The 14956-nt window shown below is 45.3% G+C and overlaps 3 protein-coding genes across 3 annotated transcripts in view; 1 reads left to right on the top strand and 2 right to left on the bottom strand.

Annotated features, from left to right (window-relative positions):
- LOC116432638 (unc-112-related protein) overlaps positions 1 to 9109 on the bottom strand; it is a 45906-nt gene extending 36797 nt beyond the window's left edge. The window contains exon 1 of the mRNA XM_031989799.2: positions 8505 to 9109. Within this exon, the coding sequence (XP_031845659.1) occupies positions 8505 to 8643 (139 nt within the window). The 5' untranslated portion in view covers positions 8644 to 9109. The remainder of the gene's footprint in view (positions 1 to 8504) is intronic.
- Positions 9110 to 9918: 809 nt separating this feature from the next.
- LOC116432641 (iron-sulfur cluster assembly factor IBA57, mitochondrial) lies at positions 9919 to 11599 on the top strand. Its single transcript, XM_031989801.2, has 2 exons — positions 9919 to 10260; positions 10375 to 11599. The coding sequence occupies exon 2, from the start codon at positions 10413 to 10415 to the stop codon at positions 11511 to 11513; it is 1101 nt and encodes a 366-aa protein (XP_031845661.1). The 5' UTR covers positions 9919 to 10260; positions 10375 to 10412; the 3' UTR covers positions 11514 to 11599.
- Positions 11600 to 12037: 438 nt separating this feature from the next.
- LOC116432639 (uncharacterized) lies at positions 12038 to 14790 on the bottom strand. The gene is made up of 4 exons (XM_031989800.2): positions 14649 to 14790; positions 12946 to 14422; positions 12563 to 12867; positions 12038 to 12490 (listed from the first exon to the last, which is right to left on the bottom strand). Exons 2-4 carry the CDS (start codon positions 14378 to 14380, stop codon positions 12284 to 12286), a joined length of 1947 nt encoding a protein of 648 aa, XP_031845660.2. The 5' UTR covers positions 14381 to 14422; positions 14649 to 14790; the 3' UTR covers positions 12038 to 12283.
- Between the last annotated feature and the right edge of the window lie 166 nt (positions 14791 to 14956).

The raw sequence follows: 14956 nt of genomic DNA, 5'->3' as shown, positions 1-14956 counted from the left end.
GGACCAACGGAGAATTTGGGAGAACGAGTCGGTCGATTAAACCTCGTCATAAATTCAGTAGAACTTGAACGCGCGGACCGCGGCGTAGGTATGAGTTCATTCCCAATCGTCACGAATTCGTTGAACCGTCGCGCAGCCTTATAAGGCCCGTCCTTCGAGCCGTTAAACCACAATAATGAAGTCACTCAGTCAAGGTTTCGCTCGGTTTCCAGCAACATCGGATCGCCGTCGCCTTCGCCAATTTTCGCTCACCGTGATCTTCGTAAAACTATTTCAATCGAGCGTACCGAGACCACCCGGAATGATCAATTTCGAATTCCGCGCAGAAACAGAACGTCCCTTTCTTCCGTCTACCAATTCGTCACGCTATCTCCCGCGAAAATATCTTTACAATATTACTCACTGCGAGATAACGTTGAAAATTAGTCATTTCGGATGTTTCGATAGTGCCAGCCGTGAAAACCTTGTTTGCGGTTCGCTTCGGGAGATGTCTCCGAGAGGGCTCGGACCACGGTTCGCTCGTACGACAATTTTAGAAACGTCCATTCACCCCGTGATTTCATCGACGGTTATTCAATTGGCCCGCGGTCGGGAGGAAGATTTCGAGCGCACGCAATCGATGAAGATAAGTAAAAATATCTCGGGCCTCGCCGCGATACCGCTGCCAGCAGCCCCCATTCACTCGGACTCCCGGAGCCGAGCGCTATTGAACCGGTTATCTTATCCGAAAAGACAGGGGACCGGGGGCAGCCGCGACGTCGTTTCTTCCTCCGATACTCTACCCTTTCACGCGCGATAAACTTTGCCCGCCGACCGATCCCCGGGACGCCGAGCCCTCTTCGACGAAGTCGGGCCATCTGAACGCCGGTCGCACCGAAACGACGCCGACAAAGCGAAAAAAATGGAAAGAAACCGACCGAAATCGAAGGACGCTCGAGTTACAAGCATATTTCTGACGCAATACGAACGTTATGTCACTGGCGCGGTAAACTTTGCCCGCGGGTCGCTTTCACGTCGGCGCTCGCAAAATTTCAACGCCGATTTCCGACGCGGCTGCGATTTGCCTGTGTATTGTACCGGGGAAATGCTCGTTTCGGTTCGATTTGCTCCGAGATTCCGAAAGACGACGAATACCCGTGAATCAACAGCTGTCCGGTGACTCAGTGCTGGCTCAACTTTTTTCAGTTCCCGACGTTGGAGTCTCGCCAACTGGCTGGCGAGCTAGCTCCCTCGAAAACAGTATCCAGATAGCCGCGACGCGCCGTACTATTGAACTTGCGAAAGTCTCGTCGCGATTTACCGTCTCGCAACGGTCGCCCGGACTCGGCGGTCTGTGCTATTCACGAATATCGATGGGCAGGACGAGTCGCGAACGGAAGAGGATACCATGGGCGGATACGCCGTTTTATCTTTGCGCATTTTATACGGCTCCGACGTCGTCTGGGATCCCGTTACAAAGCATTTACGGGTGAACCGAATGTACACAGTATCCTCTCTCGACGCTTCGTTGTTTCGGCTCGAGGACGCTCGTGAGCCAACCACGCGAAACGGAAGCAGAAAACGGCGCGGGTCGGGCCGCGTTAGCCTCGACTGTTCGTTTCGAGTGGCGCTAGGGCGAGAGTCGTCCCCGTTCGTCGGATAATTAGTCTGTGCCGCGGTCGCATCCTTCGCTCTCGATTTATTTAAAAGGACTCCGGCTCCCTCCCGTCGTAGACGTTCGTGGCGCGGCGGATGATTCACCCCGCCAATTACAAAACCCGTCGAGCACGTTCGCCGGACTGTGAAATGCTAAAAACTGACTGAACTCGCGCGCGCCCGCTCGCCCGCTCGCCCGCTCGCTCGCTCGCTCGCCCCCGGGGAATTATTCATATCCGAGAGAAACGCGTGGATCGTTCACCGGGAACCTCGTGTAACTTAAAACTGGAATAAAGTGTGCGGATAACGCGGCCCCGACGTGACTCACCGAGTCCGGGAAGAAACGCGACGAAAAAGAGCGTAGGGAACGTCGGAAGAATTCTAGGAAAACTTTTACGTACTCCGGTCACAGTAATCGCCCTATCCGTTTCCAGTTGTAACAACTGCAATCCGCGGTCTGCCATTTCGAGTTACGAACGGAGGAAAGTGGAGAAGTAATCTTCGACGTGTCTTTTGTCTACGAAGAGCTAGATTATGCACTACGCCTCGGTGTTGTTGAATAATTGAACATTAATGTACCATTCACTACGAAGAAACGAAGAAATTCAAGAAGTATGAACACGCGAACGAACAACCATGAATCGATGTGCCGCGAGATTGTGCTTACGTACAGGCCGCAATGTTTTTCTCGTTGGGGCACAGGCGGTGCACGCAGAAATTGTCCGTTAATGCTTCTCAATTAGCGCGATCGATGGTTATCGGCAACGGACGGGACTTATTACCAGCCGCAGTATCGAGTAGCGATGCTTGTAAACTTATTAGCATACCTACTTAAATGCCAAGAGGATGATCGATCGCGTCCGAACGAAATTATCGTCTTCCCCGCGCGTTTAATGGTTAATCGCGTCCAACATTCGCAGCGAGCTCACGACTAAAAAAAGAGGTTATCGCTCGTAGGAGCTAGCAGCAGCGTAGAGGATCGTCACGGGAGGTTGTACTTCGATCTTATCCATCTAACGTGATCTCGATGCGAGATTAGTTAGATTTCGGCCCGGTCTACACGCGTAGGATTCCCAGAACGACCAGTAAATACGCTGCGGAGGGTAGTAGCTAATCTGCTTATGTTCCTTCGGAGAAAGGACCGGGTTTTACCCAGGAGGTATCACCCTCGATCCCGTATCCCGAGTAAATAGGATTATCGCGGGCCCCAGACACGATGAATCCTTCGCGCATTCTCGCTTTCCATGATCAAAGCGATACCTCAAGAAACACTTCTGCGAGATACGGCGAGCGGCGATGATAAACGACCAGGCTTATTTTTGCGGAGACACGTCCGAGAGGATAGGAGATACGGAACGTAGCTCCGAGTGATTGTAGGAAACAATTACCGACGCGTATCGGATGGAAAATAAGAAAATTGCGAAAGAATCTATAGCATCGCACCGACTCTGATTTTAAATATTAATTGTCTCTTACCTCGATCAGCAGGTCGACTCGCCGTACCCATTACCGATTGCGCAAAAGCTGAATGTTTACGAGTTAACGTTAGCAACAAATAATCCGCGATCAACGAGACTGGTATCTTATCGAAAGGGCGTATCGAAATGTATGTACAAACATACTCGGTGTAAAGTTTCGCCCGATCGACATCGCAACGAAACGGAAAGCTCCGCCGCTGCCGCGGGATCGTTGAATGGCTGATCAGCATTCTGAACGCGACGATTTCGACACTCTCCGTTTACCGCTGATTGTACGGTATTCAGGATACTGGAATAACAAGGCGTAAGGTAACCTGGTTCGAGACGCGTGTGCGAGATAGCGGTGTAGGATGATCGATCAGGAATGATTTACGGCAATAATTGTTGGGCGGTGTGTTAAACTGCGCGAAGGTGGCGGCAGATCGGCGCGAAGGCTCGAGCAAGGTAAAAGAACCTCGCGGTACCGGGTACCGTAACACCGACCTTGCCTCCAAATGGCGAAACAGTCCGGGTGCACTACAATAAGCGCCTTCGATTCTTCTGCGGTCGCGTTAGCCGCGGAGTTCGCGGGGGGGAAAGAGAAATGACCGGTATCGGGGACGAGGCCGCGGGAATCGGAGAATTCGGCCAAGGAACAGTCTCACCGAAACCTGTCCGATCGTAATATGCCTGTTTTACAGGCGTGAACGATTCAAGAGTCTATCGAAGCGCGAGGGATAGACGGTGATCGAACAGCTCGATTTCGGATCCTTCCCTAACTTCTGACTCTTGTTTCTAGAATCGACGGATCAGCGACCAGACGAGGAATCGTAATCGCGGCAGCGAAACGGAGGCACGGTTCTTGGCGAAAATGCGGGCGCGATTGCTGAATCGATTCGAGATTCTGTGGTCGGGGATGGTGTCCTTTTTCTCGTCGGGACGGGACAGGGGAGGGAATTTCGTAACAAAGCCGGGCTACGAGCGCTGATCCCCGGCGCGAGGTAGCCAGAATATAAAATTACGAAGCTGCGTAATCCGAGCCCGTACTCGTAAGCCGAGCAGATAATTCGAGTTAAGTGGCTCTCTCGGGTGAAGTCGAGGCTCGCGGAGGCTTTTGCGCCCGGAGAGTCGCTCGTCGATCGGCCGAAGGCGCAAAAATCCGCGGCGAGGCGGCGCGAGCCCACGCGTCCAGCCGCCGTTCGGCTCTTTCTCTCGCTCCCTTTCCGACCTATCCACGTTTTTCTCCATCCTACCACGCCGCGTTCGGAACTCCTACAGAATGGTACGTGTCGTAACCGCCTATAAACATCGGCACCTGCGTGCCTGTCACCTTTCTTCTAACCGGCCGTGTCGTCGATCGCTTGGCCGTGGTCGTAAATCGCGAACGGCGAAAGCGGCGTCGAGACGTGCCGGCCGGCCGAAAACGCTGGAACTCGGCGCGGGGAGGATTCCCTTCGGTGTCCTAAGACGACGTTTCCCATCCTGCGCCGTGGGAGCCGGTGAAAATGGTCAATGCCAGGTAAAACTTGCGGAGACGATGGTAATCTTAGAAGCAGCCCCGGGTGCACGAGGCTGGAAAAGATCGAACCCTGGAACTGCGCTCGTTTCTCGAGCAACCGAAGACAAGCGAAGACGCGTCCTTTTGTGCGCCGAGCGCGCATGCCAGCGTTGCTCGATATTTATCAATCAAAAGACACGGATTGCAAGGAACATCGAGGAAAGACGTTAGTTCCTTGGCGTCAAGAACGACGCTGCACGGTTTCTCGCTCGATTTCGCGGAAGCGAGACAAGAAGAATGTAGTCTTGTCATCGAGTTACTGATGGTACGGTACTTTCGAGTCTTCGACTCGTTTCGCGTCCTTCCACCGGCCGTCCGCGGGCGCGCTCGCGTGTCCACCCGGCGAACGTTAATTATTCGAGCAAAGAGCCGCACGCCTTTCTTCTCGCTATATTTCACGCCCACGGATTCGCTCGCGCATCGATTCCTCCGTTTTTCTCTTCGACTGGACCCCGAAATTCCGTTGCGATCACGGTATTCCTGCGCGCCAAGTGTGCCGGGGGTACCCCAGAACTGAGAGGAACGTCGAAATCGTCGCGAGAGGACCGTCTCGACGAAGACGCATAAATCCCGACCGCGTTTCGTCCGACAGCGGTCTTGAATGGCCGGCGAACGCGGTCGCGCTGCCGCGTCCCGTAACGTATGCACCGATGCACTCGTATCGCGCTTAAACGCGCCATTTATAAGCGGTCGCGGCCGTTTAAACGGCGAACGAGCGCGCGTCGCAACGATCGGGCGTCGCAACACGTTTCTCCGCGTTCGGGCTACGCGGACCATCGACCTTCGATCGCGCCAATGCGTCCTGGCCGCGCGGTGCGGGGCGAGCGTTAGCCGGACACCCGGTATATATTTACATAGGGCTTGTGCCGAGCGGCGCGAGACCACACCGTTTCCGAAGCGGTCGACGGGCACCTGTACCACTACGGTAACCTGTCAAGCTGGAAGGGCGAGAGAGGGCCGCGTAACAAAAGCTCTCTGGCTCCGTCGGATTTCTCTTTACCTGCTCCCCGAATCTCGGCCTAGCTCGTACCAGGGTGAACGAGAAAGATCGCTCGAGTTTCGGTGCGGTGAAAGCATCCGTGTTCATGGATCGCGGAAAATCGATCGACCCTCTACAGGTGAAAAGTTCGATACCGTAGCGTGTACTGTAAAAATTCAGACATGGGTCGAGTATTGCTCAGCGCCTGATTCGCGCTGCTCCGATATCCCCATGAATCTGACCGGTTCTCTATTTATATTCTCATTGCCTCACGCGACAGCTAACGAGTTCTTTTTATTCAATTTCCCTTCCATAGTTTTAACGATTGCGCGCACAGTTAAAGCGGATAATTACTGTTATAAGTCGTCGAGGGAACCGAGCACGATTCGATCCGAACGCCCTACCTTCCAGATACCCGGCCGAGGTGCGGGTATGTATATTGCCACCCTCGTGGCATTATCATTATTCCAGACGGTAGGGCCCATCGCCCAGATACGAGTTATCTGGTCGAAGCGAATAAATAAATACAATATCTATAAGTACGCATCGGAATTCCCTTTCACCAGAGGCGGTCTTCCGTCACGCCGGAACGTGCGCCGTGTTTAGCGTCCCGGCGAAGGTGTTCGAAAAAATCGCGTCCGGAGAGGAACACGAAGGAATCCCGCGTAATTCCGAGTCGGAGGGTCGCGGCCCCTTTAATCGCGGCGGGGAATTTTCGAGAAGCGTCGTTCCGCGCGATTTATTCGGCGACGTAAAAAGACGACGGGTAACTGAGTTACGGAGCGGAGGACGGGATTTAATGAAGGGATAAAAGGTCGGACAGCCGTGGAGGATCGTGGGGCCCTTTTAGGATCGGAGAAACGAACGGCGGAACGAGGCGGGGGGGATAGGGGGCAGAGAATGTCGGCGGCTCGAAAAATCGTATGGAGGAAACTCCGGGTTAAAATAAGCCCGGTTCGTTTCTTCTCCCTCTTCCTCTCGGATCGGCCGGATAAGAGAAGGGAGACGGAACTGTCGTCTCCGTAAGGTACCGCCGAAAATACACGGACGCCTAATAGAGGGCAGGACGCGGTTCCCCGCGCGCTCCGAGAAGTTTATACGCGCGGCACGTCCAAACAAGCTGGAAAGGGATGAAAACGAGGAACCGATACGCGTTCTAAGTGTGAATTACGACTGGCCGTAAGCCGAGCCGTGAAAATAAACCGATGAACGGGTTCTATTTTCAATTCGACCAAGAAACGCTTCGTAACATTCTGCGCGTACGGCCGTCGACGAAAGCGACGTCCCCAACTTATGACCGGAAATAAACCGGCGGGAAATAATCGACGCATCATCGTCGAACTCGGCCGTCGCGGGGACCGGCCTTCCTGAATTTCACGGACGATTTGCAACAGCAATTGCCCTGGTGTCTTGTTCGGAGCAGCTGCGCTTAGGCTTCGTCGCGTACTCGCGATATTCTCAGCTCTATTCGGCTGGACGGTTCGTGGGCTATGGTCCGCCTCAATTGATCGAAATTGGCTAATTCGCCCGGGACTGGAGCTATCTCGCTCTGAACGCGACTAATTAACCGGTGTATTGACCTGCGGGAACTATCTTAACTCGGCTAATGTTCGTCTCCTATCGGGCGTTCGAATTTTTACAAATATCGTTCAACGTTCAGTCGTCTAGTGTGCTCTGTTAGACTCTAACGTCTAGAGCAATGTCTCCCAATCTTTATCGAATCCTAATTCCCTTTCTACTGGGACGAATAAATCATTAATACATACTTTCGAGTATTATTCAATCGCGTATCTGACCAGACAGAAAGAAGACGAGGATTCGAAGACTTCCTGTCGGATCGTGATCCATCGGATTGGGTGCACGACGGTTATACGGTGTTCGCGGTGCTAAAGGTATTCATAATCGTTTCCCAATGGCGATTCGCGTATGAAATAAGACACCGGCTCTCGGTTACGCTTATCTGCGACGAAAGTGGTCGGTACGCTGTTTCATTTTACGTGCGGCGGACATCGTAGGGTCTAGAGTCTAGGCAGTCGGGTCTCACGTGTCTCTGTGTCGTCCCACCAGCCTGTGGGAGCTCCCTTTAGCATATAAAGGAGTTCGGTGGCCGCGTCTCTCCTCCTTGCGTCCGTCTGTCCATCCGTCCGTTCGTCGCCGTCACGGCGAAACTAGTTCGACCGTCCAGTTTTTCCACTCCCGGTGCACGCTTCGGTTTGTGCATCCATCGCTAGGTGGAAGAGGGACATCATCCCGTACAGTCGCGTTCCTTCCAGCGACGGCGCTAATAATCCCGCAACTTGTTGCTGCTCCGACGCGAGGGGCCCCATCGATCCAAGCCCACCCCGAGAGCGGTTCTACCTGGCTATTTTGAAAGACCGGACCCAGGTTTCGTGGAATTCCCGCTTCCGACTATACCAACCGGCCCCGGATCCTCTTTCGGCTGTGTTTACGTTCGCCGAAATGCTACCCACGAGCATGACTTTTCACGCAGGCGCAATTACAAAGGAAATGAATACGACGCGCGGATATTCTCCGTCGGGGATGCTGATTACGATTTAATTTGTAACGTAACGCCGTAATTTGATCCGGCGTTGGTTTTCAAAGAGGAATAAGGATACCGAGATGCAGACGGTTGCTATGCGCATCACGAAGTTAATTCGTTTCCGCCGATTAACGGATCGAACAATGCCACGATCCCTCCGTACGATTTACTTCGGCGGGTCACGTGACAGCTGCCAGCATATCACGTGCCGTAAATTAATCGCGGGTAATCGTTCAAATTTGTAATCTTCGCGCGCTTTCGCTGTCGCATTGAAATGAGAACGGAACGGAGAGAGAACGGAAAGAGAGAAAAGACAACGTATAGTGGACTCACCGAGATCATCGACCAGACGTAGCATGACACCGCCGATGTGCAATTCCCCTTTGACTCGCAAACTCCTCTCCACTTGAAGATCGGTCACGTAGACACGCAGCACCCAGCTGCCGTCCACCTCGTGACCGTCGGAGTACATGGTTCCCGATCGGAAATCGAGCTAAGAAGAAGAGAAGAAACGGAACAGCGAACGGAACAGACGCGTTCTCCGGCAATGCACCTATTGGGTCCGTAGCACACCGCGAACTCTCGTTGAGGGACTGTTCGGGCTCTCTATGGAGCGGAAATCATGGTTTCGCGGCACTCGACACCGCCGCGTCAAACACACCTTGCGATATGCGAACTGGTTCACGATGAAAAATCGTTTTCTGGCCTCGATTATCGGTCTCCGCTCGGTCCGGTCGCGGGACGATCGTATATATCCAACACGACTTGCGGCGCACTTGCGACACACTGGCCGTCTCGAGCGGGACTCGCACGACTTCCAGCTCCGAGTCCCGTGCAGAGGCGCTCGAATCGTTCGGCACAGGCCCCAGCTGGTTTCTTGACTGGTGTCGGGCCGAGCACTCTCGGCTCGGCTACCTTCTCTCGCCGAGAATAGAACTATTTACAAGTGACGCGCGCTTGGAATGCGCGCGCAGATCCCTCCTCTGTCCTCTCGGATCCCGCAACCGCATCCACCGCGACGCCATGGTCCCCCGCAACCCGCCGTTCGCATGACCCGCCGAGCAACTCGGTTTCCTTTCCCTCCGCGGTTGCCGATTCCGTTGCTCGTCATCAGTGTCGGGTAAATTTCATACAAATTTCGAATGGGGAATATTAATCGCTTCGTACTGCTTGTCCTCGTGTCTTTGGCACGATCCGCGAGGGGACGCCGCTGAAAATTAAGAAAATGTTCATGAATATCCTGTACGAGATGTAGAAAAATTTGAGTAGTTTTCGGATAAATGAAATTTTTAGTCTTTCGTTCGACAACTGCATCCTTCCTGTTACGGAACGAAGGATCGTTTCTCTGCTAAATCCTCGTGTATTCTTCTGCTGCTTTGTAAAGAATATTTTTAATTATATAGAGATATGGGTATTGCGATAAATATACTATTGTTTAAAATAATATGCAGTTTTCAAGTATCTATGAGGATGTTGCTAGGAGCTTTACCAAATATGTGCAAAATCTTATTTCAATTTTATATGGAGTGATTGCAAAGAATAATGGTGCCATCTACGATAGATTGTTCAAGTTGTTAGCATACAGATGTTACGTTTATGTTTGTACCGATATATTACACAACTTAAGATATATATTACCATCTGTGGTATTGTCCAATAAATTGTTCCCTTTACAGTCACCGACATTACCAACGAGGGGTGAGGTGATCTTCGATATCCACTTAGCTTTCAGCTGCGAACACGTACTAATAATTGAGAGTTTTATCGTAGATGTCAGTGGTGCGCTTTTCAACTATTGTTATTATGTGTGAAGCAAATATTATTTAAAATCATCTTGAACGAAACTTACAGATAAGCAGTATGAATTCAGAATATAAAAACTAAATAGTTATTCTTCTGTTTCGCATGGGTTTCTCTGATATTATTCGTAAAGTTACGTGTCAAAGGGTGTAATTATTTTGGTGCATTAGTGGCTCCTGTGTGAAGATGAAGAATTCAAAGTATCCAAGGAATTTCTGATTGAAACAATGGTACATTAATCTGAAACTCAAACAAGATTTCGGCAGTTGTTCTGCAATCAAATAAAAACGTAAGATAAAATTTTTACTATATGTTTTTATAATGATGAATATTATACAAGGTTATAATACGTCAAATTACCTTTTTCTTATACTGGTTATTTGTATTTTACTTCATTACAAAGGTTGGACTTGCACAAATAGTTTGGTGAAATTCAGTGCAATGATTGTACATCTTAAAAGATTTGTATTGCCATTCTGCAAGGTGGATAAATTTGGAAGATTTTGTACAAGTTTTGTTAGACATGATTCTTCCCAAGCTTCGTCCAAAGTCTTAGAGCATCTGAAAAATAGGAGTTTATTGCGAATTAGAGGAAAGGATGCTTCAGATTTTCTACAAGGATTAATTACAAATGATATGAAACACATTGGGGAAGGAGCTGCTAATTTATATGCATTGTTTCTAAATATAAAGGGTAGAGTGTTGTATGATGTTATTGTATATAAGAGTCAGGAAGATGATGTATTTTACATTGAATGTGATTCGCAAGCTGCAGGTTCATTACAAAAGCATTTAAAAATGTATCTTGTTAGGAGGAAGATAGACATAGATAATATAGAAAGCAACATAAATGTTTGGTCATTATTCGATGCTGTCCCATATGCAATTAATACTGGTACTGATAATAGTAGGCAAAAGCTTGAAGGTGCAATCTTCCCATGTGGTACTCTTAATAATAAGTCAAGTAAAGTAATAGATAACATTATGATCTATGAAGATCCTAGACTTTCAGATTTAGGTATTAGAATCTTGGCAGAGTCAAATGTAGGACAAAATGAAATAAAAAAACATTTGAACTCTGATATATCTATTTCTGATAATGCATTAAGTTACAAAGCATTTCGCTATAAACTTGGAATACCTGAAGGCATTAATGATTTACCACCAGGTCAGCCTTTGCCTTTAGAAATTAATTGTGATTACTTGCATGGAGTTAATTTTCATAAGGGTTGTTACATTGGTCAGGAATTAACAGCGCGTACTTATCACACTGGTGTAGTCAGAAAACGTATAATGCCACTATTATTTGAGGAGCTTCCTACTAAATCTCTTTCTTATGATGATAAAATTGTAGACGATTCTGGTAATGTAGTGGGTAAATTTAGGGGAAATGAAAAAGAATATGGTTTGGGTTTAATGAGAATTAAAGAATCTTTGAATGCCAAATCTCTTACTATATTAGGTATGAAATTGAAAATAGCAATGCCTAGTTGGTGGCCACAAGAATTAGAAAATGAAAGCACTACTGCTGATAGAAAATAATGAAAGTAATTATTATTCATTTACACAGAGTGTTGTTTCTATATGTAAAATTGTAATATTTAAATGTCTAATAAATTTACTACGAGAAAGAATTATAGAGTATTCTTCACCCTTATTTTATAGGATGGAATCAATCGCTAGTACGTCTGTGAGTGAAGCTGGAGTTAGTCAGTCTAGTCATGCTAGTACTTCAACAGTTCATGGAAAAAAGGAACCCACTGGTGGAGTCTTTACATGTTCTTATTGTTCATTACAAGAACGTTTTGATTTCAAAGGTGTCAAACCTCCGTTTGCGCGGCAGATAACTTATTCAGAAGAATGTTATATTATGAAAGATCCTTTCAGTTTACCAAACAAAGGAGAAGTTTTAGTACTTGGTGCCGACTGTAGCTTTTGTAAGAAACCCGTGTGTTTAGGATGTAGTATTTATTTTGGAAAACGGTTTTGCCCAAAATGTGCGTCCAGTAATATAAGTAATTTACCATCCCAATTACATACGAAAATAAAAAATTTAATAAAAAGTATTGAATCATAAAAATAGCTTTTTACTCAATATTAAATACATATTCAATTTTCACGACTTACATTTACAACCTTGTGAAAACCTACAAATGCTATATCACTGTTACACAATTCCTCTTTTGATTATATTCGTTTCTCTTTTCCCATTTTCACTCATATTCGTTTTAACACAATCATATAAATTAAATCTAATATTTAAAATTAGGTGGTACTGTTTTATAAAATTAATACATGCATTTTAAAAACTATCAGTTTGACGGTTTCTTAGGTTTAGCAGCTAGTTTTTCTGCCAGAAGCTTCTTCTTTTTTTCTAACTTGTTTGACTTCTTCTTTTTCTTCTTTTCATCTACTTTTCTACCTTCAAATGCTTTTGATTGTTGTGGACTAGTCTGCTTTTCAGTTAGCTTTTGTCCTTTTTCATTTAATCTTTTTGTGGCATTTTTCTTATTGTGAACCTAAAAAAAGATAAAATTTTAATTTGTTTATATAGCTTCTAAATAATAAAGAGAGTAATTGAGAATACACACAGGTACAGGAACTTCTTCATTATTTTTCATCTTTTTAAATGAATTTTTTTCTCCTTTAGAATGTGATCTTCTATCGCGTTTAGTCTTGTCTTTTTTATTGCTTTCATTACATGGTTTTACTCTAATTTCACGATTTGAAATTTTTGTTCCGTGTAATTCTAATGCTAATGCTACAGCATCCTCAGTCTTAAAATTTATATATCCAAATCCTTTGCCAATTCCAGTCTTGTTATCTCTAACTAAACGTACAGACTCTATTTCACCACAGCCCTTAAAGTATTTCCAAAGTGTGTTTTCATCAATGTCTAAAAGGTATAATAAATTATAAAATCAATTTATTCTATCTTAAACTCTTACTTTCTTGCAAGGCTTAGTATACTTACTAAAATTTAAATTTCCTACAAATACACTTTTTTTTACATCATGCTTCTCATGTGATGTGGAAGCCAAATCAACTCTTAAATAGTTTCCATTAAATACTTTTCCATTCATGGATAAAGCTGCCTTAGCAGATTCCTCGGAATTATATCTAATATAAGCAAAAACGGCTTTTAATTTGGGATGAATGTCTTTTTTTATTGCTGCAACCCTCTTGGACATCTTCATGGATTTTCCTACTATACCTCTTATACGTATGGTATCAATGTCCCCAAATTTGTTAAACTGTTTTCGCAATTGTTTCTTCATTACTTCTTTTGGAAGGTTTCCAACAAATATAGTTCTTTTATCTTCCTTTAATTTTTCCAAAGAAGCATCTAAATTATCTTCATGTTTCTTATCGTGTTCATGATTACTAGCTCTGTCATTTTCCTCCTCTTCTTCTGCTTCTTCTTCTTCATCTTCTTCTTCTTCGTCTCCTTCTTCTTCTTCTTCATCATCAACTTCATCTTCATCTTCATCACTAATCTCATCATCATCATCATCCGCTTCTTCTAATTCATTAAAATCTTCATCATCTTCATCATCCTCAACAATACTATTACTTAAGATTGCTTCCCAATTTAGTGTAGGCTCATCCCCTTCTTCTTCATCTTCAGACTCTTCATCACTATCGTTATCATCTTCTTCATCATCAACTTCATCTTCATTGTCTTCTTTGTTACTATTACTAACTTCTTCATCCTCTTCATCCTCTTCATCCTCTTCATTCTCTTCATTCTCTTCATTCTCTTCATCCTCCTCATCTTCTTCATCGTCGTCACTTTCTATTTCAGATTTATTTATGCTGTTCATAGAAGTATCAGCATGTTTATCGTTTGACCTCGACCCTTTAAACATTTTTACTCCTCTCTTTACTACAGTTACTTTTTCATCTTCCTCGTAATCCTCATCATCTTCATCAGTGTCATCTGCTAAACTTGTTCCAAGAATATTTGGTACATTCTTTTCATCTTCACTCTCATCCTCATCAGAATTATCAATTTCACTACCACCACTTTCTTGCATAAAGCTATGTTCTTCTAAAACGATTCCCTCATTGATATCTTCATCTAAATCAGAATCATCCTTCTCGGATTGTGCTTCATTCTTTTTAAGAGTTTCTTGTAATTTCTTATTATCCTTTGGAGAACCTTTTGTTTTATGTTCTTTTTTGCTTTCTGCTGTTTTTTTAGAAGATTTATTTTTATGTTTTTCTAACTGTTTTGATACCTCATCATTGTTACCATTTGAAGTTTTCGATCCATTAATCAGAATAACTTTGCCCATTGGTGTTTGTTTAAACTTTTGGCTTTTCTTCTTCTGTATAAATCCCTCTTTGGGAGCATGAAGAAGGTCTTTTGTTTGATCTTTATTATCTTCTACAACAGCTTTAACCATCTTTCTCTACAATTCGTTCTTTCAGTATGTAACGAAATTACACTGTCACAAACAAAGAAAAGAATTAACTACTTATATAGATACCTTTTTTTACAAGTATTTCAAATAGCATGATTAGCGTGGTATTAGAAAGTTATTATTCCACGTGTATTATTTTCTATAGTATAAAAATCAGCGCAAATATTGATGCCCAAAATGAAAATATAATACCTTAATAAGCTTAATCTATTAAATAAAATTTATTTTCATGCGAAATTAAGTTACTTACCACAAATTTAAAAGCACAGTTTTAACCGTCTTAGGCAAGCTTGTCTTTTAAAATGCCGGCTCGTTGCGAAAACACTTTAAGCGCCAACAGGAAAGACGAAATCAGCCATGAGTGATTTGTATCCTTCCAGAAAATATCAATATTCTAGTTATAAATAAAATTCCCTATGAACATTCCCTATAAAATGTAACATAATTCCCCTATAACAGAAAGTACTAATTCTAATAAAATAACAATAATTTTAAATTGGAATTGAAGAATAAATAAATCTTATATAAGACAAGTTAATAGAGTGACATGTAATAATA

This window comes from Nomia melanderi, chromosome 8 (genome assembly GCF_051020985.1).
Source record: "Nomia melanderi isolate GNS246 chromosome 8, iyNomMela1, whole genome shotgun sequence".
NCBI lineage: Eukaryota > Metazoa > Arthropoda > Insecta > Hymenoptera > Halictidae > Nomia > Nomia melanderi.
Note: the sequence above shows the minus strand (reverse complement) of the source record. Positions and strands in the feature narration are given on the sequence as shown.